Source organism: Babylonia areolata, chromosome 3, assembly GCF_041734735.1.
Source record: "Babylonia areolata isolate BAREFJ2019XMU chromosome 3, ASM4173473v1, whole genome shotgun sequence".
Lineage (NCBI taxonomy): Eukaryota > Metazoa > Mollusca > Gastropoda > Neogastropoda > Buccinidae > Babylonia > Babylonia areolata.
This window is the reverse complement of record NC_134878.1, coordinates 54,853,570-54,881,069: the sequence shown is the minus strand read 5'-3', so window position 1 is coordinate 54,881,069 and position 27,500 is coordinate 54,853,570. Positions and strand designations below refer to the sequence as shown.

General features: G+C 44.4%; 1 protein-coding gene and 1 non-coding gene across 2 annotated transcripts; both read left to right on the top strand.

Annotated features, from left to right (window-relative positions):
• The first annotated feature begins 4,122 nt into the window (after nucleotides 1–4,122).
• LOC143280382 (uncharacterized) lies at nucleotides 4,123–23,756 on the top strand. The gene is made up of 3 exons (XM_076585016.1): nucleotides 4,123–5,572; nucleotides 19,323–19,598; nucleotides 19,710–23,756. The coding sequence occupies exons 1-3, from the start codon at nucleotides 4,996–4,998 to the stop codon at nucleotides 20,678–20,680; spliced, it is 1,824 nt and encodes a 607-aa protein (XP_076441131.1). The 5' UTR covers nucleotides 4,123–4,995; the 3' UTR covers nucleotides 20,681–23,756.
• Nucleotides 15,151–15,223, top strand: Trnak-cuu (transfer RNA lysine (anticodon CUU)). The gene has a single exon. It is a non-coding gene; the product is annotated as a tRNA-Lys (tRNA).
• Nucleotides 23,757–27,500: the final 3,744 nt, after the last annotated feature.

Here is a 27,500-nt window from a genome sequence, read left to right as displayed (position 1 = left end):
AGCAGAAGAAGAAGAAGAAGAAGAAGAAGAAGCAGAAGAAGCAGAAGAAGAAGAAGCAGAAGAAGAAGGTGAAGCAGAAGAAGAAAAAGAAGAAGAAGAAGCAAAAGAAGAAGAAAAAGAAGAAGAAGAAAAAGAAGAAGAAATAAAGGTAATAAAAAGGGAAGGACGAAACAGAAAAAAAAGAAAGAAAGAATTTAGAGGGGAAAAAACACAAACAAAAGGAAAATATAAAATTAAAAAGAGAAAAAAAGAAGAGAGAGAGAGAGAGAGAGAGAGAGAGAGAGAGAGAGAGAGAGAGATATGAATCACTGCAGCCACGCAGTCACAACGACAACACATCAAGACAGCCCGCGGGCAAGAAGACCCACTTAAAAGCGAGCAGTTGTCCCTGGGGAAAAAATCATACAGAAAAATCAATTTTGATTGGAAAACAAATACACTTGCGGACCGTAAAAGAAAAGGGGTCAAAAGGGAGGCAATGCACTGCAGCCATGCGCTGTCCCCGTGGAGAGTAGCCCGACTTTCACGCAGAGAAAATATGTTGTGACAAAGACAATACGGTAACCATGGGCGCGCCTGACAATCAAACGAAAAGACACAGTGGGGGCCTTGCCCACCATGCTACTCTCAAAATGGAACGTCCTGACCTTTGTATTTGTATTGCTATTACCATTATGTTACGATGGATTTCTCTGTTATGAAGTTCAGATTGCTCTTTCCCAAGAAGACGGCGTTTGTACAGTACAGCGTCATCCATATATATATTTTTTTTGTGATCATTTTTATGTAATATATTAAACTTATATTGCCGCAAACTTCCCATATATGGGCTCTAAGTGTCTCGCATGAAACAGAGCATATTTCTGCATTTAAAAGATATATATATATATATATAATATATACAATCCAAGTGGGTTTTACTACACAATAGTGCCATGGACAACCCTTTTGTTTGTTTCCGTACAGGTTCATTTACGTGCATTACGTGCTTGCTGCAGACGGGACCTCGGGTTATTGCTTTACCCGAAAGACTAACACCCAGATCACTATTCAAGGTCAGGTGGAAGGTGGGGGTGGGGGTGAAAATCCCGGTCTGTGTATAGAACTCGAATCCGTGGACACTTTGCTTCCTGGAGCTGGGTGCTTTACCACGAGGCCGCCGTTCCAAAACAATGGAACTCTGCCTGACAGTTTCTTCACACGGAATGTGACCACAGTACGCGTTCTCGAAAAAAAAGGTGTTTTTTTTCTTGCTTTTTCTTCTGACATATTGACCACGTGGTCTTTACCCCACCGTTCTCAAGTGAACTTCTTCAAATCACTTTAAAAAAACAACAACAACAAACAAACAAACAATTATCTCCTAGATCAAGAAAATTATTCTTTTTTTTTCACACGCAGTGACCACCACTTGGGTCATACTTCATCATTCTTAAACAAAAAAGAGAGAACATTTTCTGCTTCTTTTTCCCCTTCGCAATGACCACTGTTCAGGATACACTACGGCTTTTCGAAAAAAAAAGGAAACTTCCAACTTGTTCTTCACCGTCATTACTGTCCTGGCCATAATCTGTTGATAAAAAAAAGGGTGTGTGATTGGGGGGGGGGGGGGGGGGGGGGGGGGGGGGTAAAAAAAATGTCGTCTTTTTTCTCTGTCATAGACAGTAACTACATAGGCCATACCCCGCTAATCTGAAAAAATACGCCCCCCACCCCTCCACTCCCCCACCCCCTAAAAAATGTCGTCTTTTTTCTCTGTCATAGACAGTAACTACATAGGCCATACCCCGCTAATCTGAAAAAATACCTCCCACCCCTCTACTCCCCCATCCCCTTAAAAAATGTCTACTTTTTCGTTACACAAAATGACCAAAGATCTGGGACAGACTTGGTCCTTGACAACGCACTTCAAAAAAAAAAAAAAAAAAAATTCAATGAGACAGACATGTACATCTGCGCTAATCTGAAAAATACCCCACCACCCCTCCACTCCCCCACCCCCTAAAAAAATGTCTACTTTTTCGTTACACAAAATGACCAAAGATCTGGGACAGACTTGGTCCCTGACAACACACTTCAATAAAAAAAAAAATCTCAATCAGACATGTACATCTGCTGCCTCCGTCAAGTAGGTTCTATGGCAGATCAGTTCTTTTCGGAAATACCTGTCCACCGACGAAACGTCTATACAGGTTGGGGTAAAGGGCTATTAATTTTAGCATTCTAAACTATTGCACCTATTTTACCGGCAAATTTTGTGCATGTATGAAATGATATTAGTTATTACCACTAGTGGTTGATGTAAGCCATTTTCAGTGGATTTCGACGCGCTTTTTTGTGTACATTGTTTTACTCAATTTGATAGGGATTCAGCCACTAAACTAACGAACCACCATCTTGTTTTTTTCCGTTTTTGGTCCCACAAACGACGGGCGCAATAGCCGAGTGGTTAAAGCGTTGGACTGTCAATCTCAGGGTCCCGGGTTCGAATCACGGTGACGGCACCTGGTGGGTAAAGGGTGGAGATTTTTACAGTCTCCCAGGTCAATATATGTGCAGACCTGCTAGTGCCTGAACCCCCTTCGTGTGTATATGCAAGCAGAAGATCAAATACGCACGTTAACGATCCTGTAATCCATGTCAGCGTTCGGTGGGTTATGGAAACAAGAACATACCCAGCATGCACACCCCCGAAAACGGAGTATGGCTGCCTACATGGCGGGGTAAAAACGGTCATACACGTAAAAGCCCACTCGTGTGCATACGAGTGAACGCAGAAGAAGAAGAAGAAGAAGGTCCCACAAACCATGGAAATGTAACCAACAGGTGCAATGATTTAGGATACAAAAATAGGACATTACCACTCGTTGGTTCTTTCATTTTTTTTTCTCACTTCGACCGACTACTACTGTAAGATCCTCCTAATCTTGTCCGGTTTGCCTGCTTCATCCAGTCACTTCCTACAGCCGTGTAAGCTCTTCCTTCCGACTCGTCGTCAATAAGAAAAGATCTGAGCGCATCGCTCATCTTGCAGTCCTCTCCTGTGGCTGGCCTCCTGTCTCATCACACAGACCCAATTACCACGCTATTGGTCGTGCGATGACGCTTAACTCTCTCCATACGAACGGCGAAAGAGACGACGTTAACAGCGTTTCACCCCAACTACCATCATCAAAATATTGCAAGCGGAAGGCTCTTATACTGAAGACGTGAATGTTGACAAAGAATACCACAATTCTGACGACGGAAGCTAAAGGTTGGGTCATTCAGACACCCACTGGTCATCCGAGGGGTCTGTGTAGAGGAGAAGAGAGGACTGGCCGTACTGAGTGTTAATTAAACCACGGTCTAAACAGCGGTCAGGAGTGAAAGGATTAAACTTTGGAAGTGCAGCCCCCCTGTGGCTGTGAATTAAAGGCGCTTTGCACACACATTCATATCATAACATGACGTAGACCCATTGACATAATAGGCCTATACCTTCTTTCTTACGGACGGAAATCCGAGAAAACTTCCCCACAGGCGAACGTTTATGAAAAAAACCGAACTAACAAGTTAAGCACTGTGAAAAGTAAACACTTTCCTTGTACTATGCCTAGAAGGCGAGGTTTTCTTATAACCGAGTTTCTTACATCAAAGTGTTGGTTTTGTTTTTGTCGTAAAAAAAAAAATATTGGCAGGAGGAAAAAATATTGCTTTCTTAACATGCGAGGTTTCTTGTTGGCGACATTCTCATAACCGAAATCGACAGTGTTTACGCAGCCCGCGCGCGCGCCACTAACCATAACACGCGTGCAATGCAGCGACAGTCCCTCCTTAGACACAGACACACGTCTCCACACACACACACACACACACACACACACCACTCACTCACACATCGATCGTCCCCTTTGCAAGCTGCCAGTCAGAATGAAGTGGGCGTGGCCAGGGAGGAGGAGGACAGGAAGCTGAGGGGCGGGGCTTGAGGAGGTGTTGAGCCCTCCCTGGTGGCCTGACAAGTAGGGGGACAGCGAGAGACGTGTGGCACTGCTGACAAGACGTGTCGCTCACCTGCCGGCCTTGCCCAGCCCTTACCCCCTGTCACCTCTCCTTCACTCTCTCTGTACCATGGGCCAGCCCAACCTGTAGCTGACACACAGACGCCTGTGGGGACCGTCACCAAATCACATCCCTTGCCTCTCTGCTCACCACCTCAGTCAGTCTGTCGTCGGGTGCGGCGGACAGCGGCAGGCAGAGCGTTCTGTTGTGTGAGCTGCGGTCTGCTCTTCCCTTAGATTCGGACAGCGTAGTAAGTAGCCGAGCCGTTTGTTCAGTGTTAGGTGCACTGTTGCCGACACTGAGCGCCCGTTGAGAGGTGGGATTAACTGATAGTTCATTGCCCCACCCCAGTTTAAACCACTTCTTTGATCGTTTGTGGTGACATTTAGCTGAGCTCTGTTTTTTTCCCCCTTGTTTTGCAACCGCAACCAGGTGTTAGGAACACGGCCACAAGATGACTGCTGTTTGAAGATGCTACACGTCTTTACCTGCCCTGAGCGCGTACCGTGAAAGAACCCCAGCATGATAGAGGAGTGAGACTGTCAAAGTTTTGAGGCTTGCTAATCTACGACAGAAGTTATAAAATAAGACCAAAACACCTGAACTTGCCCTCAAAGAAGACCTGGTTTTGTCACATTGTGAGGAATCTTGGACAAGCCTGAGGGTGTCCATCACTTGACGAAGAAGACACTTATCGTGTGTTTTGAAAGACCCTTGAAGACACGCTGCTGTCTTTGGTGAATCGACAGCCATCGAAATTCAAATCATCCTTGTAATTCTGAACTTAATCAATACTTGTGAAAAAGAAAAAAATAACAACTGTTTTACATGCAAAGTTGACTTCGGACGGCGAGATTCTACAGTTGTACTCCTAGCAGCAGAAAGCCTGCATACAGCACATGGTGCTGACCACTGTGTGCGGACTGACCACCCTCAGAGGACCTGACCAGCACAATGAGTGGCTCCGAGGATGACCGGGGTCCGGGCCCCGACACGGGTGGCCTCTTCCTGAGGGCCAGTGACCGCTACCCGCGCACCCCGAAGTGTGCCCGCTGCCGTAACCACGGGGTGGTGTCGGCCCTCAAGGGCCACAAACGCTACTGCCGCTGGCGGGACTGTGTGTGCGCCAAGTGCACCCTCATCGCCGAGAGGCAGCGGGTCATGGCCGCCCAGGTGGCTCTCCGCAGGCAGCAGGCCCAGGAGGAGAACGAGGCCCGGGAGCTAGGGCTCCTGTACGGGCCCAACGGGCTGCTGCAAGTCAACCCGGAGTGCGTGGAGCTGTACCCGGAGGCCAAAGCCTACCTCAAGCCCCCGCCGCTGACCAGCAGTCACGTCATGCCCGGTCACGCTGACGTCACGGGCGGCCACAATGACGTCACCGATCTCCGCCATCCGCAGCAGCAGCAGGCGTCTGAGGAGGCTGGAGGCGGGAAGGAGGACCAGGTGGCTCCCTGCAGCCCTGTGGACGTCATCTCTCCCCCCTCACACCGCTCTCTCTGCTCCCCTCCTCCGCTTGAGTGGGCTCCGCACGGTGAGTACCTTTAGAGGCCGTTAGACCTGTAGACAGCGGCGACCCAGGGAGGGCAATACCGTTGAACAAGGAAAGCAAACTGCTTTGGGCTGTGTATACACTCTCCTGCTCGGGGTACTTCAGGGGTCACTAAGCCGTAACTGAAGCCCTATTGGAGAGGAATCAGATAGAAAGCCTGTAGCTTACGTTACTCTCTCCTTGAAGTACGTTTCGGGGTGGTTTTTAAAAAAACTATTTATTCTTTTTTTATTCGGGTGACTTAGCACCCGAAGCATTAAAGGAAGTTGTTGCATAGAACTTCACGAAAGCAGAAAATGAAACTGCTGCATGTTCACGCCTAATTAACCCAATGCTATAGGCTCAAAGAATATGAATGACTTGCCCTGTGTGTACAATTCCATGGGTACTTTGCCAATGACTTGGTTGCTGGAACATGAATTGTTAAGCGTTCTAAAAAAGCAGTGAAAGAACTGAATGATAATACAGACCCCTCTTCCTGACGATGTTGCGATACGTTTGTGTAATAATCAAGTATTTCATCTTCGGAGCACAGTTTCTCTCTGAAGTTCGCATCGTTGAGAGCAGTGCAATTCAACTGCACTTGCGTTTGTTTGCTTTGCTGTGTAGATACGCATCGTGCTCAGTCAGTCATTGCATTGCGCAGTATTGTATTCCATTCTTTTGGCATCGTACCGTACTGTATCGACGACAGTGCTTCCCCGCTTGCAGTCAAAGTGGGTTCCCCCCCTCACCCCCCCATCCCCCCATGCAAAAATCAGTCAAGCCATGCGTGCAGGAGAGAACAAAACCTTCCCTGTCGTGTGCACTGTTTCTCTGGCCGAGCACCCAGATCATTCTACAAAAGGGATCTTAACGTTTCCGTTTTTTAATGGGTTTTTTTTGTTTTGTTTTGTTTCGATCTCCTCTGAAAAAGATGGGGGAAAAAATAACTAGCACCCAACGCCCGCTTTATTCTAGGTGAAAAGGAGAAAGAGGAGGGAGAGAAAGAAGAGAAAGGAGAAAGATAGAAAATTTGGGGGGAGTGAGAAAAAGGAGAGAGAGAGAGAGAGAGAGAGAGAGAGAGAAGGGGTGGGGGAGAAAAAGGATAAGAAGAAGGAGGAGAGAGAGACAGTGACAGACAGACAGACATACAGACAGACATAGTGTGGCAAAGAGAGAGGGATGGGGAGAACTATAAAAAAAGGGGGGGGGGGAGAAAAAAAGAATGAAAGACAAGAGAGAGAAATAGACTGAAAAAGAAAGAGCAAGAGACAGAGATGTGGCAGAGACTGTTCAGTCCTACAAAAGACCCAACACCTGCCCCCCACAGGGTGCAGCGATTTCACAGACTCCCCCTCTATACACATGACTACAGGGGGGCAGGGGGGGGGAGAGGTGACATCACAGTTTCAGTTTCAGTAGCTCAAGGAGGCGTCACAGCGTTCGGGCAAATCCATATACGCTACACCACATCTGCCAAGCAGATGCCTGACCAGCAGCGTAACCCAACGCGCCTAGTCAGGCCTTGAGAAAAAAAAAAAAATATATATAGATAAGCTTACATAAATAAATAAATAAATAAATAAATAAATAATAATTATGATATAAAAAAGGTAGAAGTAATGAAAAAAAAAGACAACAATGATGATAAATAAGCAAATAAATGTAAAACATGAAGACCCACATTCACACATACACCCACACATGCATAACAGATATGCACCAAACACGCAGTTTCACAGATATGACATCACAACGAACGCATTGTACGGCTGGATCACAGGCTGTATAGTGCCCAAAACACAACTGGGCACTGACAATAATAACTCCACCCAGGAACCACATCAATAAATCATGGTGGCTACATCGGATCCCAAACACAATGAATAATTAATCGGAATATCCTTTCTTTTTTATTTTAGAGTTTCACACACACACACACACACACACTCACACACACACACGAGAGAGAGAGAGAGAGAGAGAGAGAGAGAGAGAGAGAGAGAGAGAGAGAGAGGTGGAGAAAGAGGGAGAGAGTGAGAGAGAGAATTTATAGTTGAAAGATGATCTGTTGTGCCGTGTTAGTGTGTGTATGTGTGTACGGCGGGTTAGATGTGTGTGTGTGTGTGTGTGTGTGTGTGTGGGGGGGGGGGGGGGGGGGGGGGGGGGGGGGGGTCATTAAACGCACGTGTACAATGACCATGTGCATGTATAATGCTTACTGTTGCATCTGTGTAAGGCGGAAATTTTCACATGGCTTGTGAAATCAGTCGGGGGAGGGGTGTGTGTGTGTGTGTGTGTGTTGGGTTGGCTCATGCAGATGGAACTGTGTGGCTTCTTATTGTTATATTTTGATATTTTCTATCATCATCATCCCCGCTGATGATGATGATGATGATAATGACTGCATAATGATAGTCATCATCATAATCATAATAATAATAATTTTTATATATACTTACTTAATTTTACATCATTATCCTCATCATCCTCAATCATCAAGATAATGGTAATAATTACCATAATAACATTTTTTGAAAACATGTTGTTGTTGTTGTTAGAAGTAGTAGTAGTATTCTATTATTGCCGTCGCCATCTTCCTCGTCACAACTGAGATACTTTATTATTATTATTATCATCATCATCATCATCATCATCATTATTATCATTATTATTATTATTATTATTATTATTATTATCAATTATCAGCTAATCAAACCGACAATTCTTCTTCAGGTTAATGTCTACTCACATCACCTACAGGTGATGGCCACACAAATAAAAGATGACACCAACATAACGCATAGATAATGCACAAGTAAATTCCGTCTTAATTAAAGCAAGAAATAAAGAGAGAGAAAAAAAAGAAAAAGAAGAAAAAAAATCAAACCAATCAATAAAAAAAAGGATGGAAAATGATGACTGTGATGATGATGATGATGATTATGATATGATACAGACAACAAAATAATAATAATAATAATAATAATAATAAGAAGAAGAAGAAGAAGAAGAAGAAACAATAAACAATAATAATAATAATAATAGTAATAATAATACTACAGATAATAACAATAATAATGATAATAATGATATAGCGCGCTAGCGCTGATTCTCGTGCAAAGAAAAACCAGCGTGCTTACACATCTGTCGATGACACGAATGCGTGACTCTAATTCAGAGACATTCAGTGTGTGTGTGTGTGTGTGTGTGTGTGTGTGTGTGTGTGTGTGTGTGTGTGTGTGTGTGTGTGTTTTAAACATAAGCTGTGGTGCGGACACGTTTATTATATTTAACTCAACACACACACACACACACACACACACACACAAACAACAACAAAAAAAACAACAACAAAAAACCCCAACAACAACAAAACAAAAGTAAACAACAACAACAAAACAAAAGAAAACAAACAACAACCTACCCTTCTAAATCACTGTGAAATTCAAGATCTATGCTTGCTTCTTCACCTGTAGCCAAGAACCTTCCTTTTTACCCCCCCCCCTCACCCCCTACCCCTCCCCAGCCCCTCAACCCCCACCACCGCCCGCCAAAGCTACTGGGGCTTTGTAGAAAAAAAAATCTATTATTTTGTTAATTTATTTATTTATTTCTTAGCGGGTGCACATTACCACTTTGGCTTATTCTCATCTTTCGTATCACTGGCCAGAATTAAGGTGGGGGGACAAATTGTGCTGTGGTTAATTCTAAAAAAATGTGAGCTGCAGGGGTGGCCAGGAGCGTGACGGTGTGTGTGTGTGTGTGTGTGTGGAAGAGAAAGGTTGTGTGTGTGTGTGTGTGTGTGTGTGTGTGTGTGTGTGGAAGAGGAAGTAGGGGTGGGTGGTGTACAGTTATAACAACAGCATGTGTCAGACCAGCCTTTATATAGGGGTACCTCCCCACCCTAGTCCCCCACCCACCCACCCCGCCCCCCTATCAGCTGACGTACGGAGGGTGGATTGTAATGAATCCCTTCACCTTCACACCACCGCTCACCCCGTGAAACACACGGAAGAGTGACTCGCTTTCCTTTTCTTCTTCTTCTTCTTTTTTCTTGTTCCTTTTCCTATCCCCCCCCCTTCCGTCCACCACTTCCCCACCCTGAGCCGGGTATGTGTGGTTGCAATTAAGGCTGTGCTATATATGTGAGGGTTCTAGCGATGAAGGTGATGATAATGATGACCGAGGATGCTAGTTAGGGTAATGGTGTATGTATATATCTATATATATATATATATATATTTGATTATTTCAATTAAACGTCTTTGCACGAAATATGGTAGTGATGGTGATGAAGGTGATGGTTTGTTAATCATGATGATGGCGATTATTATTATTATGGTAGTGGTCTTCTGCCTGGATTTAATTGAAACAAACGCATTTGCGCGACATGTGGTGGTCACAATCATCACCATGGTGGTAAGGAAGAGGATGGTGGTCGCGATGATGATGATGGTGATGATTTTTGAAGATGATAATGTTGAGACCTGCATCATTCTCTCTCTCTCTCTCTCTCTCTCTCCCCCTGCCATTATGTATTTGTAGCTAAGACTTTTAACTCTCTCCATACGAACGGCGAAAGAGACGACGACGTTAACAGCGTTTCACCCCAATTACCACCATCAAAATATTGCAAGCGGAAGGCTCTTATACTGAAGAGGTGAATATTGACAAAGAATACCACAATTCTGACGACGGAAGCTAAAGGTTGGGTCATTCAGACACCCACTGGACATCCGAGGGGTCTGTGTAGAGGAGAAGAGAGGACTGGCCGTACTGAGTGAGTTAATTTGAAAAAAAAAAAAAAATGACGAACATAGCGCTCACTAAAAAAAAAAAAAAAAAAAGAAGACAGAAGTCTACCACACAAATATTGGAACGCACCGAAAAATCATATGTAAAATATGTAACGAAATAACCACTTACTGTTAAACAAGAAAAAGGATCTACGTTAGCAGATCCATACATACATGAATAAAATAAAGCACAACAGGTGCATGATTAAGTCACATGTCAACACTTAAAGTTTGCACCACTACATTACGCATAACCTGCCTTCATACGTCGCAGTCTAATTCTAAATGAAAAACTATGATCAGTCAGTCCAGGCACCAACCTCGATGAACACACATTCATTTTTATCTGTACGACTGCACATGTAATCTGAAGAATGTCTGTTTGTCTGTCTGTTTATCTATCTATCTCTGTATAATATATATTTTTATATATGCTATATATATTGATATATACGCACTCACCACATATTCTCTCTCTGCACACACACACACACACACACACACACAGAGCTTTGGTATATGGTGAGTACATTAATTTAGAGAGGATGGTAGATCATGATTAGCACATGCATGTGCCATTTTCTTTCCCTCCTTATTAACATAATAATAATAATAATAATAATAATATAATTATTATCATCAGGATTAATTTATTTATTCCAGATTCCGGATGGTCTGCCTCGCGTGTGCGTGCGTTCACGGCTAAACTGATTCAGTTGACAATGTAATGTAAATTATTTCATCTTTTTTTTTTTTTTTTTTAAAGATTATTGCTTCGATTACATTGCTTCTTATAAAGCAGCGTGATCTTGCCCAAGACCTGATATATATGATAGTTATGATGACGACGACGACGACGATGATGATAATGATGATGATGGTGATGATTATTATTACCATTATTGTTATCATGACTATTGTTAGTAGTAGTAGTACTAGGAGGAGGAGGAGGAAGAGGAGGAGGAGCAGCAGCAGGAGTTACAGTACTGTTTCTCCATCTCCATCGTCGTCATCATCATCGTCTTATTATCATGATACACAATGTACCTTATATGTATGTGCACGTGCACGCGTCACTGAACATGTGTGTTTGCGACGAAGCGTAAGCAACAAGAGGAAAGAAAGGAAACGAAAAAAAGAAAGCGAAAACGATAAGAAACTAAATTAAAAAAAAACCAAATAAATAAAAAAAACACCTTCACCACAGAAATAACACCAGCTGTTGCTCATCGAATCATTCACCATGATTATTCTCTCCAATTTCAGTCATAACCACGTCCAATTTTTTTCTAATCGTGGCAAAGCCTTTTACCACGTTTTTGTTTCGTACACTAGTATATCGTTACTCACCCCTCCCCCTACTTTTTACTCCCCCCCCCACACACAACCACCCACCCACCCACCCACCACTATAACCTCCTTAAAAGTATTCACAGCCTCACACAACCCCCTCACTTATTACACCCCCCCCCCAAACCCACCCAGCACCCTCCTCCATCCCCACCCACACATCTACAACGCTAAAAGAAACGAAAGCAATGTCAGATGTGGCAGTGTAATGTTACACCATTTCAAAACGCCAGGACGTGTTACAAAATCAATGTAGAAACTGTTGGGGGGAAAAAAAGAAAGAATAGGAAAGAAAAGGGAGGGACCGGGGGGGGGGGGGAGGGGGAGACACGAAAACTCACAAACACAGGTTAGCTAACAGAGCAGATAGGACACAATAACAGAGCACAACAAAGATAGATAGATAGATAGATAGAGAGAGAGAGAGAGAGAGAGAGAGAGAGAGAGAGAGAAGGGGGTGAGGGGGAGAGACAGACAGACAGAAAGTTAGTGTTGCACAGTAAAACGTACCACCAGCTCTATTTACAACAGACTGCACAATAAAACATAACCACAATCTCTACACTACTCGGAACTTTTTTTAATTTTTTTACTTTTGATGTTAAACCAATAGCTATATATCAATAAGACAATGATCACTACCCTTGTTACACCTATAGATAGGAAGCAAAACCAGAAGGACAAAACAAAGATTTCAATCTCCTCAAGTCATCGACAAGGGTATATATCCTCAAATAGTTAAATCAAGCGCGAGCATCCACACACACACACACACACACACACACACACACACACACACACACACACACACACACACACACACACACACACACACACAGAGAGAGAGAGAGAGAGAGAGTAGATATTATTATTTTTCTTTCAGGACTACGTACTAAATTATCTAAACTATACCTAACGGGGGTTGGGGTGGGGATGAGGAGACCTTCAAGTGTAGTTGTTATGTATACGAGTGGGGAAACACACACACACACACACACACACACACACACACACACACACACACACAATGGTACGGACTGTTGCCGTCAACTTCGCCAAGGTTGAATGATTCTGGTATAAATCTTCTCAGTGTCAGCTCCTCTCTGTCTGTCTGTCAGTCTGTCAGTTTCTCTCCGTGGAGGTTACACACACATGGACGAGTGCGCTTTGAAACACACACACACACGCCCCCCCCCTCCCGTCCCCCTCCCCACGTACGTAAAGCACTGGCATACTGACATCAATGCAAATGCATGAAGAGATTGTGATGCATACCTGTTGTGTGCATACATGCACATAGATAGACAGGAAGCCTCTGTATACGATGGGACAAAGAGGGGTGGGGTGAGGGGAGGGGTGGGGCGGGGGTGGGGGGCTGGGGTGGGGATGGAACGAAGGGGGAAGTATGGTGAAGGAAGAGAGGTGTGAATCCCCACCCCCAAACCCCACGTTGCGTTCTTAGTTCTTCTTTTCATGACACCTCGCCGCTTTTATTATGGAGTATCGTTCGTTATGACGCGAAAGTGATTACATTTATTTATCAATTTATCTAATTCTCTCTCTCTCTCTCTCTCTCTCTCTCTCTCTTTCTCTCTCTCTCTCTCTCTCAATATATATATATATATATATATATATATATATATATATATATATGTGTGTGTGTGTGTATGTATATATATATATATATGTGAGTGTGTGTGTGTGTGTGTGTGTGTGTGTTCGCGCGCGTGAATGTGTCTGTGTACGTGTGCATGAGCATGTGGGTGCTGTATATAATCATGATACTCATATTCTACTTTTATTCTGTTTCTGTCATTTTTAGAGTGGGCCGTCGCTACGATAAAGAGAGAGAGAGAGAGAGAAAGAGAAGAAGAAGAAGAAGAAGAAGAAGAAGAAGAAACAAATTTGCACTCTGATACTAAATTCATTTCTAAAACACTTACATGCAAAAAGGTTAAGGAATTAAGCAAAACAACAACAACAAAACGTTTAACAACAACCCCCTCCCCCCAAAAAAAACACACACAACAAAACCCAAAAAACAACAACAAACCAACAACAACAAAACAAAAGCTGAAAATAAAACAAGGAATTAACACAGTAACCTAACAGAAAATGAAAAAGGGCATAAGTAAAGTAAATACAAAAGATCTTTCTTTTTTTTCTCGGTTTTTCTTTTCCTTTTTTTTTTTAAATGGAAGGCTAAGAAAAGGAAACGGGAAGAAAGAACCAAAAAGAAAATGAATCGGTTCACACTAGGATGACAAATTATAGTTCACCGACACTTCGGACACAGACAAAAACAAACAAAACAACAACAACAAAAAACCCAAAAGAGAAGAAAGAAAGCACAAGAAACATATAGGAAGGAAACAAATCAAAACAAAAATGAAAAGAAAAGGGGAGAAAGAAAGAAAGAAAGAAGACAGAATGACAGAAACAAGAGTTTCAGTTTCAGTTTCAGTAGCTCAAAGAGGCGTCACTGCGTTCGGACAAATCCATATACGCTACACCACATCTGCCAAGGGACACAGAACGACCGAAAGGGAAACACACACACACACACACACACACACACACACACACACACACACACACACACACACACACACACACACATCTTGTAACTGAATATTGTAATGAATCTAAACAAAGAACAAAAAAACCTATTAAAAAAACAAAACATAACATAACATAACAAACAAACAAACAAACAAACAAAAACACACACACAAAAACAGGCGTATGGCTCGTTCACATGTATAGGCAGACATAATTATGTACAAACACGTGAACTCTTACGAGTGCGCGCGTTCACACACACACACACACACACACACACACACACACACACACATATATATATATATATATATTGTGTTTATATATGTGCGTGTATGTATGTATGTATGTATGTACACACACACACACACACACACACACACACACACATATATATATATATATATATATGTGTGTGTGTGTGTGTGTGAGGGTGTGTGTGTGTGTGTGTGTGAGTGTGTGTTTATTTTATTTTTATTTACTTTTATTCATTATTATCCTTTTTTTATTTCTTGCTTCCTCGTTCATGACAGACTGTCAATCAACTGATGTTTAACCTTCCAAATAATTTCACGAAGTCGGAATAAATATCCAGACTATTAATTCTTAATCATAATGCCAATTTATCGACCCGTCAGTCGAACGAGGTTACAAAACGTCATGAATACCGTGACAGCCCGTGCCACTGGTGACTGACTGAATACTTAAGTAGGGCCGGGGTCGGCCTGGATGTGAGGCGTCCGTCTGGGAAGCGAGAGAATCTTATAACACAGAGTGCACTGTACTGTTCCGATCCCGCGAGACGTATAGAACTCCGTGTTCGATCCCCCACACTCTCTCATCCTGTCGGCGACGTTTCTTTTAACTGCCCGGTTAGCTCAGTCGGTAGAGCATGGGACTCTTAATCCCAGGGTCGTGGGTTCGAGCCCCACATTGGGCGATTTTTTTTTTGTTTTTTTTGTGCTTATCTATTACTTATTCCCCCCTTTTTTTTTCTTTTTTTTCTCAAGGTATGACTAAGCGCGTTGGGTTACGCTGCTGATCAGGCATCTGCTTGGCAGATGTGGTGTAGCGTATATGGTTTTGTCCGAACGCAGTGACGCCTCCTTGAGCTACTGAAACTGAAACTGAAATCTCTCCCAGAATTTTATCCACCTCCACTGGATGGACCCTTGAGTGGTGGTCTGGACGCTAGTCTTTAGGATGAGAACGATAAACCTACCCGTGTCCCCTGTGCAGTATGCAATTAACGCACGTTAAAGAACCCACGGCAACAAAAAAAAAGGGGGGGGGGCGGTCCCTGTCAAAATTCCGCAGAAAAATCCATTTTGATAAGAAAACAAATTACACTTGCAGGTTAAAAGAAACAAACCAAAACAACAACAACAACAACAAAACAAACAAACAAACAAACAACAACAAAAAAAAGACGTGGTGGCACTCTGATTATAGCGCAACGCTTTCCCTGGGTAGAGCAGCACCCGACTTTCACACAGAGAAAATCTGTGATGACAAAAAGAGTAACTCAACACAATACAAATGGTTATTGTCATCATCATCATTATCCTCCTTCTCATCACTATAACTCAATTTCAATATGTTAATTGATTTTGTCAGCAACAAAATCAGTTTTCATGCATGTGCACATTTGTTGTTTGTTTTATGTTGAGGAATATGGCACCCTTATACCTGGAATTATCAACAGAAAGAAAGAAAGAAAGAAAAAAAGTATAATAAAACAAAATAAACGTGCACGTGCACGTGGTATTTCCTATCACAACGTGTTCATAAACACTGTTAATAAAACCGAATACAAAATTTCATTTCCAGTTATGCATAGAATACGTGCATAAAACGTTCTGACGGAAGCAGAGATAGATACGTGAACACATTTTCTCACAGTTTGCAAGTGATATTCAAAGTAAGTAATTTTCTGCCTTTAAAACGACTTTCCATCGATGAACAGATCGATCGGTCTATCAATGCACACACACACACACACACACACACACACACACACACACACACACACACACACACACGTTTTCTCTTTCAAATAGGATTCCAAACTACATCGCTCTCATTTCCAATAATTCACTCGGCCATTCCCACGTTTGCTTGTTTTACCGTTCATTCATTCATTCATTCATTCATTTACAAAGTGTCATACATGCGGAATCATTATTTAATCATACTCAGTCTTGATATCGGCCCCTGATTTACGGTTGGCTTGGTTCAAAACCGAACTGATTTGATAGTAAATTATATTCACAACCAATAAACATTCATCCGTATTTCTACACACACGCACACGTGCATGACGCTACAATATGCAGCTAACCAACCGTAACCACTCCTTAAACCCCTTACCCCTCCCCTCCTTCCAGCCTTGAAAAAAATCACAAAAAATCACACACACCCACACACACACAAAAGTATCAGGGAACGCGCGGCTTTTAACGATTCCTATTTGTTTTTCCGGTTTTTTTGTTTGTTTTTTTTTGTTGTTTTTTAAGTGTCATTTTTCTTGTTTGTGTTTATAATGTTTTCTTTTTAAGCAATGGATACGTGATCTCTCTACGGAGGACAACAAATATTTCAAATGTTAAGACACTGACACTTTGTTTGAAGAAAAAACAAACAAACGAACAAAAAACAACAACAACAACAAATACCCCCTTTTAAAAATATCTCTAAGAAACCTAAAAAAAACAACAACAACAACAAAACCCAAAAAACCACCTCCATCTCCCAACCCTCCTGTACCCTCAAATCCTCTTACTTGCCAAAACATACATGTCTCTAAATAATTATTCTATTATTTTGTTTTATTCGTCCCCACTGTCCTTTTCTTTCTTTCTTTCTTTCTTTTTCTTTATTTCCATAGAATAATATATCTCTTTTGTTTCCCTTGTATTCAAGCTAAATTAATCGACCCAGGTTTCCTTTCTTTCTGTTTGTCTTTCCTTGTTTTCTCCCATTTGTTTCCCTTTGATTCAAGCTGCGTTTGTCGGGTATTTGTTTACAAGTTTGTTTGTTGCTGCCATTTGCTTATTATCGGGGGGGAAGATGGGGGGCGGTGGCGGTGCTGTAGTTATTATAAGTTTGAGATAACTTTCTTTTTTTTTTCTTCTTCTTTTAAAAAAAAGTTCTTTACTGTGTACAAATTACTAGAATATTCCCATTAATAAAACGTTTTTTAGCAGCCAAAATGTCTGCATGACCATTTATTGTGTCTTCAACAAGTGGAGACGGGGAGAATGAGAAGGGATATCAGGAAAACAAAAACTACACACACACACACACACACAGAAGACAGGAGACATACATTGTTTCCGATAGGGGAGGCTTTTTTTTTTTTTTTGCACACCTGTTCTTTGTTCAAAACCAGGTTCTCAACAGAAAGCGCTACATTAAGTGAAACCAATGCAGCCATAAATGACACAACAAAGAACATGCACCTGCAGTGCAGCACACACATACCCCTTCCCACAACCAATACTAACACAGCCAACATACACACACACACACACACACACACATACACTGTCTGTCTGTCTGTCTTTCCCCCTTCCCCGTCATGATATCAAAATGAAAAGACGTTAAATTGAAGAAAGAACAAACACAGACACTGACAGACAGAATGAGAGGCGCGTGCAGATATTTCTCCAACGATTTTGGACGTCTGTTTTGTTGAAGAAAAAGTCTGAAATGCAATGTAGGCGTAATTTTGCTATTTCTTAACAATTGTAGATCATTATTATTATCATCACCGTCATCGTTATCATCCTCATCATTTGTTGATAACAGCCGAAATTAGGGTTGAAAAATACGCTGAAAACCTCCTAAAAAAAAAATCCAACGAACTGAATCAAAATGCTTACACTGACAGATTTCCCTTTGAAATAAAACAATATAATTCTTTTCACAAACAAAACACAATCGGCATCGCTGCAAACTGCACGTAGGGCTGGGCAGAGCGAATGTCGCCAGCCGTTTCCATTAAACTGCCAGCAGGGTGGAAGAAAGTCCTCGCAAGGAAACAGATTAAAAGATATCTATATAAAACAGCCATGTGTAAAACAGCATTGGAATAGACGTGCCCTTCCTGCGCAGTGTTTACAACCACACTATTGTAGTCCTCACTAAAGCAGCCATGCCATATATATATATATATATATATATATATATATATATATATATATATGTGTGTGTGTGTGTGTGTGTGTGTGTTAGATATTTGCTAACAGTCAGAAATTAAGAAGGGCGAGGAATTTCAGCACTGCCTAAGCTGGCTAAGTTCTATTTTAGCTTATTTTAGCTTATATTAGTTCACTTGTTCTTAGCTTGGGGTTTTGGTTAATCATTTTAGTTTTTAGCAAAGTTCAGCGTTATCAAAGCTGCCTCAGCTTCACATACCAAATTTTTACTTAGTTTATAGCTTCATTCAGTTTAGCCCAGTCAAGGCCGAGGCCTTTGAAACACGACTGGCTTGAGCTGAGATTTTGTCCTGTCCGTTTGTGTTGTATTGAGCACAAGCTCCAAACTAAAACACCTATAGCTGGGAAATAGAGAAAGACTATTTGAAAAAACAACAAAAAAAAAACAAAACAAAACAACGAAAACAAAACAAAATAAACAAACAAACAAACAAAAAAACAAGAGTGAATTACAAGTCATTTTGATTATCAAAGTGAGTCTTATTTCACAAACCACGGATTTTTTGTTTTTTTAATTTTTTTGTGTCTTTCTCCTTTCCCTAGCTATACGTATTGCACAGCTCAGTTGTTTTTTTTTAATAGACTAAACAATCATCTTTTATTTTTATCGCCGCCGTATGTAAGGAAATACAATACAAAAACAACAACCAGAAAAAAACCCCAAAAAAAAACCAACAACATTAAAATGCATTTTAATTCCTCCGTTTAGAAAGAACAACATATCTCGTATTTCTCCCATCTGTCTCCACCTAGCTAGCTGCCTATATCCATCCATCGTCTTTACAGCTCAAAAAGTTGTCTTGCTGTGTCTTCCCCCAGTGAAACGAGCCCGACTGGACAGCGACATGGACAGCCCCGAGTTCACTGCCCGCCTGCCCACCACCACCACCACCCCCACCCCCACCCCCATCATCACCGCCCCCAGCAACAGGAGCGTCTCCCCGCGCCATCACCTCCACCCCCTGCCCTTCCCCTCCCTCCACCCCATGCTGTCCCCCCACCCCCACGTCGCTCACCACCAGCTGCACACCACCAGCTCCACAACCACCACCACCACCATCGCCAACACCACCACAACAACCACCTCCAGCACCCGCACGGATACGACCTGAGCCTGAAACCCTCGGACAACAGCAACAGCAGCAGCAGCAGCAGTGACAGACCCAGGGAAGCTGCCAGCAGCGAGGCTCCAGCAGTGGTGATCAGGGAAGAGGAGGAAAAAGAAGAGGAGGAGGAGGAGGAGGGGGACCCCCGTCACGCTCCCCTGGACAACGCCCCCCAGCTCCTCATCCCCAGCCTCCCCTCTCCCTGCCAGACCCGCCTCCCCTCAATCCGCCTCCTCCCCCAAGCCCCCCACAACTACCGCCACCTCTTCCTCCTCCTGGCCCGACTCCCCGGCCAGCCCGGGTCAACGTGACCCAGATCGCGGCAGCGAGTCGGAGCGCTCCTCGGCAGGCGGAGCCGGGGCCGGGGCGGCTTCTTCCTCAGCTACAGCGGCGGCGGACTTGACTCTGAAGCAGGGCCGGTCGGAGAGCGGCGAGGCGGAGGGCAGGAGGTCGTCGGAGAACGGCGGAGGGGGCGGGGCGGCGGGCGACGTGGCGGGCTCCTCCCCGGGCCGCTCCCCGCTGGACCTGCTGTGCAGGGTCTTCCCGCACGTGAAGCGCGAGGCGCTGCAGTCCTCGCTGGACGGCTGCCACAACGACGTGCTGCTGACCATCGAGAGCCTTCTCAACCAGCACACCCACCCATCCCACCCCCACAGCAACCACCACCCCCAGCACCTCCCCAGGTCGCTGGCCTCCTCCTTCCTCACCGCCGCCATGCCCCCCCACCACCCACCCCGCCTGCCCCTCCCGCCCCTGACCGCTGCCGGTGGTGGTGGTGGTGGTGGAGCTCCTCCCCTCGGAGGGGCCACCTCCCAGACCTCCCCGCCCTCCCTCCCTGTGGGGGGCCTTCTCCCTCCCTCCTCGTACCTGACGCCTTCCTTAGGGCTCGGGGCGGCGGCCGCCGGCTTCAAGTCGGCCTTCTCGCCCATCTCCCAGCCACCCACGGCCCACCTCAACTCCATCCGGTACATGTACGCCGCGGCCGCCGCGGCCTCCGGCAGGAACGTGGCTTTGCTGCCCTACTCGCCCCTGCTGCCCAACCTGACGGCTCGGGGCTACGGCTACAGCTAGAGCAGCTCCACCACCTCCAGGCCCTGTCCCCACTGTGCAGGGAGAACCTGATGCACAAGTCTCGGCGTTGGACTCTTTACGTAGTTTCCGTGCTGCTCCAGACAGTTTAACTCTCTGAAAGACAGATCCTTGAAGGCAGAGAGGAAATCCTGCTTGCACAGAGAGAGAGAGCGTGTGTGTGAGAGAGAGAGATCCTTAAAGGCAGAGTGAGATCCTTGCGGGCAGAGAGGGATCCCTGCTGGCAGATATATATATATATATATATATATATATATATATATATATATAGAGAGAGAGAGAGAGAGAGAGAGAGAGAGAGATTCTTGCAGGCAGAGAGAGAGAGAGAGAGAGAGAGAGAGATGTCCTCGCAGGCAGAGATCCTTGCAGGCAGAGAGAGAGAAAATCACTGCAATGCAGAGGACTTTTCACGCATGTCTGGTTATTGGAAATTTTTGTTAAGTTTCAGTACTCCCTGATATTGCTCCGGACGTTAACCCTTCGAAGGAAGAGAGACAGAGAGAGAGAGAGAGAGAGAGAGAGAGAGAGCGTCGCAGCAGAACGAACGCAAACCTTGTGCCTGAGAATGTGAAATTCAGTTTTCCTTCCTTTTAGAACCATTCTTTGAGGGAAGGAAGGAGCCGCCCCAGCTCCACAAAGAAAACTGAACAACGTTGTGATGCAGCGGGACACAGAACAATGCAATGCAAAGTCTTACAACACTGTGGTCCCTGGCTGATGCCGTGTTCTAATGGAGTCTCCCGTCGGACCGACGGACGAGTAGGCAGGCAGGCATATCTGTCGGTGTGTGTCCTCATATTATGGGAGAAGAGGCCGATTCTGGATGCGCAGCACTTCCCACAGGTGTTGCAAGGGAAAACGTCTCCAGAAGTTGAGCCCTGCTTCCTTCGCCCGCGCTTCTCCTTAATGGCCAGCGTTCTCTTGTTTTCAAACGTCTTTATGCCACTAGAGCACAGCATCCTCCAGCGAGAGCGGTCAAAGGCATCAGTTTCCCAGGAAGCGATTTCTATGCCGTGCACATACTGACAAAACTCCGGGCGTCACCGGTCAGCCAAGTGAACCTGAATCACTAGGAACTGACTGACAATGTCACTGTTCATTCATTTACACATGAAGTTACCCGAGCTTGTACAATCCAGTCTGGCATGATGAAAACGTTTCCAAGAACCATGTGAAAACTTGTCTCATTATCGTCTTTATTTCGAAGCATCTTTTTTGTTAAATTAATGTGTCCCGCTTTTACTGTGGGGTTGATTACCAACTGAGAAAGCCTGTTAGTTGACTTGTCTCCGATTGGGACTCAGAATGATGGGTTTTTTTTTAACAAAGGGACAAAACGTAGACGTGGGAAATGTGTTCCATACTGTTTGGGCCTTCCACTTTGTCTCTCCCTCCCTCCCTTCTCCCCCCAACACGCACGCACGCACGCACACACACACACACACACACACACACACATACATGCGCGCGCGGAAACAGATACAGACAGTGTTGAAGGCTCTTGAACTGACCTTAATGAAATTGGAACTAAGAATGCAAACGTATGCACACTTGGACATGTTTGAAAATGCTGTTTGTGCTTGATCATTAAATCTTATGTATGTCGTGGCGAAATGAAAATGTTTTAAAACTGTGTTCGTAAAGGGGAGAGGATGACAAAATATAAACACTGTCAAGTACTGAACCTATTCGTTTCCGGCAAACACGCTTCGAATTTTGCGCCCATGGCGAGAAGCGAAAAAAAAAAAAAAAATCAATGAAGACAGACACGTCGAACTTGAAGACTCTGGATTAGCCAGTTAGAAAACAAATCTTGTGCTGGTGTTATTGTGGAATGGCAATGGTCTCATTAACATTGTGTTATCTGTTAATGACACCAAGCAATAAAGATATATAACAGTCTAACTGAAAGATCAAACGACGGACTTACATACCAAGATTTCTTACCCAAGTCGGAAATGGTACACACAAGAATCCTTACGCGAGTCGGAAATGGTACATTGATAATTTCTTCTTTTTATTTCTAATAGGTTTGGAATGAGTGAGTATAGAATTACTTATTGAAAAAAAAAAAATGAAAAAAGAGAAAAATATTCGCGTTGGTCTGAAATAAAAATTCTTATGCGTGTATAATATGATGGAAATCTTGCATGCGTCTATGATATGACTTGAGTGATATAACATTGCTGCCTGTCTGGGGTGATTTTACTGATAAACCAAGAAGTCTTGAATGAGTTTCACTCTGTTTCGCGTGTTCTGAATTATCGAATTATCCAGTGCAAGCAATAACAATATTCCAAGATCGATATCGCATAAGAATTGATAACTGATTTTTATGCCTGTATGTAATGATAATGTAATGTCTGGCGGTGACCGTCGCAATTGTGTGAAAATTCTTGTGCAAATAATATTATATTATGATGGTGTGTGTGTGTGTGTGTGTGTGTGTGTGTGTGTGTGTGTGTGTGTGGCAATATCAATGTGCTAACGATATGCATGCATAAAGTGTTGATACAAGCTATTCGATGACAGTATGATGATAATGACAATGCTCCAGGAAGTGATACAAAGCTGAATAAATCCACATTAAGTTTAAAGAAATAGATAAAAATGTCGTGTTCATTTTACATTACTTCATATCCTCATATCTAAATTTTCATTTGTCTATTGTCGATCTATTTATTATGCTTTGCTGTTAGCGTGTTTGTCCTTTCGTGTATATTCAAGTGTTCGCATCCTCATTGTATGCTTATGTTCTTGATGGGGTATCTAAACATCTGATTTCTCATCCCTCCCCTCACCCCCCCCCCTTCCCCATCCCCAACTTACTCTAGCTGATAAAAAAAACAAAAAAACAACCACCCAAAAACATCAACTGCAAATCATTGAAATCTTTTAACACAGACAATGCGTTGGGTTATATTTTGGTTCCGTCCTGTTGTTGCCGACTATCGCCGAATGATTTGTCTCATGTTTTGAACACTGCATTTCACACACACACACACACACACACACACACACACACACACACACACACACACACACACACACACACACACAGTCATTGGGATTTTGGAATCTCACGTCATTGATAATGATCATAAATAATAAATAATTGATAATGATCAAGTGCATCTTTTACAAGTGTTATAATTCTCTCTCTCTCTCTCTCTCTCTCTCTCTCTCTCTCTTTATATATAAGGTTATTGTGTGAAACATTTTCAATGAATTCGGTTTCTCTATCACTGAGAAAATGCTTGTCAACAAGCGGTTCACTTTTTTTGGGGGGACACTCGATATAAGGAGAATAAGAAAGAAAAAAGGGACGATACGAAAATACAATATTGAGAGAGAGAGGAGTAAGAACAAGGCTGTTTAATGAATCTGTATCATTTGTGCGCCACTTGTAACTGGCATATACTTATAAAAGTTATTGAAATAATGTATACTCTGTACAGGTCCACGGTTGTTCGTGTTCACGATGACTATTGCAGGATGAATGTGCTTTGAGTGCTCTCTTTTTATTTTTTCTCTTTTCTTTTTGATCGCTCGGTGCATGTCTATATGAAGACTTTTTGTCAACACTACCTGATTTGAACTGTTCCAATAAAGTTATGTTTTGGTGGTTCCCGACCAGCTGTTTTGTGTCTGCTCGTCCCGTTTTCTCTGTATCTCCGTCTCTGTCTTTTGTTCTCTGTCTCTGTCTCTCTCGACGCGCGTGTGTCTGTTTCTTGAATGAGTGCGTGCGTGCGTGCATGTATTTGTATTTTCTTTCTTTTCTTTTTTTTATCAGAACAGATTTCTCTGTGTGAAATTCAAGCTGCTCTCCCCAGGGAGAGCGCGTCACTACACTGACAGCGCCACCTATTTTTTTAGTATTTTTTCCTGCGTGCTGTTTTACTTGTTTTTCCGATCGAAGTGGATTTTTCTACATAATTTTGCCAGGGACAACCCTTTTGTTGCCGTGGGTTCTTTTACGTGCGCTAAGTGTATGCTACACACGGGACCTCGGTTTATCGTCTCATCCGAATGACTAGCATCCAGACCACCACTCAAGGTCTAGTGGAGGGGGAGAAAATATCGGCGGCTGAGCCGTGATTCGAACCAGCGCGCTCAGATTCTCTCGCTTCCTATGCGGACGCCATCACTAATGTATGCGACTTGAGCGTGCGTGTATGTACGTGCGTGCGTGCGTGCCTGCGTGTGCTCTTTAGTGTGTGTTTGTGCGTGCGCACACTTTTCGTGTGTGCATGCCTGCGTGTGTGAGTACGTTTGTGTGTACGAGAACGCGCGCGTGCGCACGCACGACACATCCCTTCACGTGTATTTTTTTCTCCTCTGTGTATTTCTTCTTAATAATACCTCTCTCCTGTAGCTTTCTTTTCTGCTTCTTTCTACACAGCCAGCCACAGACAGACACAGCCAGCCACACAGACACAGCCAGCCACAACCATCCACAGACAGCCACACAGACACAGCCAGCCACACAGACACAGCCAGCCACACAGACACAGCCAGCCACAACCATCCACAGACAGCCACACAGACACAGCCAGCCACAACCAGCCACAGACAGCCACACAGACACAGCCAGCCACAACCATCCACAGACAGCCACACAGACATAGCCAGCCACAACCATCCACAGACAGCCACACAGACACAGCCAGCCACACAGACATAGCCAGCCACAACCATCCACAGACAGCCACACAGACACAGCCAGCCACAACCATCCACAGACAGCCACACAGACATAGCCAGCCACAACCATCCACAGACAGCCACACAGACACAGCCAGCCACACAGACACAGCCAGCCACAACCATCCACAGACAGCCACACAGACACAGCCAGCCACAACCAGCCACAGACAGCCACACAGACACAGCCAGCCACAACCATCCACAGACAGCCACACAGACACAGCCAGCCACAACCATCCACAGACAGCCACACAGACACAGCCAGCCACAACCATCCACAGACAGCCACACAGACACAGCCAGCCACAACCATCCACAGACAGCCACACAGACACAGCCAGCCACAACCATCCACAGACAGACACACAGACACAGCCAGCCACAACCATCCACAGACAGCCACACAGACATAGCCAGCCACAGACAGACACAGCCAGCCACACAGACACAGCCAGCCACAACCATCCACACAGACACAGCCAGCCACAGACAGACACAGCCACAGCCAGCCACAACCATCCACACAGACACAGCCAGCCACACAGACACAGCCAGCCACACAGACACAGCCAGCCACAACCATCCACACAGACACAGCCAGCCACACAGACACAGCCAGCCACACAGACACAGCCAGCCACAACCAGCCACATAGACACAGCCAGCCACACAGACACAGCCAGCCACAACCATCCACACAGACACAGCCAGCCACACAGACACAGCCAGCCACACAGACACCTTCACCTTCACCTTCACCTCTCCCGTAGTCTGGGTTCAGACCGTTGGGGCACCGCTGCTGACCTGGCCACCACTCCTCTCCACTCTTCACGGTTTTCTGATTTCCTCAGGGCGTCACCGAGCGTCAAGCCTGTCCACCCCCGGATGTTGTCTTCCCATCTCTTCTTCTGCCGTCCTCTCCTTCTGCCTCCTTGTACGGTGCCTTGCAGGAACGTTTTGGCAAGACCAGATGATCGGGAGATGTGTCCATACCATCTAAGTTTGCGTTTTTTCACTATGGACAGAAGGTCTTCGTAGGGTCCAATACTTTGCTGGATTCTGTTCTTCACTTCCGTGTTAGTGATGTGGTCTCTGTAGGAGATGCCAAGTAGTCTACGAAAGCATCTCATCTCGACAGCTTGGATTCTTCTCTCGATGTCTGCAGTCAGGGTCCAAGTCTCGCAGGCGTAGAGCAATATTGATATAACCAGGGAACGCATCAGTCTGATGCCACACAGACACAGCCAGCCACAACCAGCCACATAGACACAACCAGCCACACAGACACAGCCAGCCAGCCACACAGATAAAGCCAGCCACAGCCACAAACAGCCACAGCCAGCCACAACCATACAGAGCCAGCCACAGCCAGCCACACAGACACAGCCAGCCACAACCATACAGAGCCAGCCACAGCCAGCCAGTCACAGCCAGCACCAGTTCCAACAGTCCGAAAGCGTCAATTTTTTTTTTTTTTGGGGGGGGGGGGGGGGGGGAGTCCGAAAGCACGGCCAGGGACAGAGAAAGAACAAAAAAACCTGACCACATACTAGTCGTTCCAAGCTCTCGGCACGTGCCATTTCCCAGCAGTGGACGCAATGCGAGTAGGAGTTGATTAAAAATGCAAACGACCTTTCGACGCCAGACAATATCGGAGGGCAACTTGCTGGCAAACACTTTCGCCACGGACTACTTCCGCCGTTCCATCAAACCTTCCCCAGCCGAACCAAGTCACAGGTACACAGTCACACCTGTGTACTGGGCGGAGTCGGTGAGGAAACTCGGAGAAAAGGGCCCCTCCATTCCGAAACGGGGCCTGGAACCACGAACACTAGTGAAAACTGGATCAGAAGTCTTGCAACACGAACCGATTCGCCTCGAAAATAACATAAAAGTTTTATGATTACATCTATGCTGAAAAAAACCCAATCAATTGAAGACAGCATTCGAACAAGTAAAAAAAAAAAAACAACAACCGAAAGCGGAGTATGCTGCCTACACGGCGGGGAAAAAAACGGTCATATACGTAAGAGCCCACTCGTGTGCATACGAATGAACGTGTGAGTTGCAGCCCACGAACGCAGAAGAAGAAGAA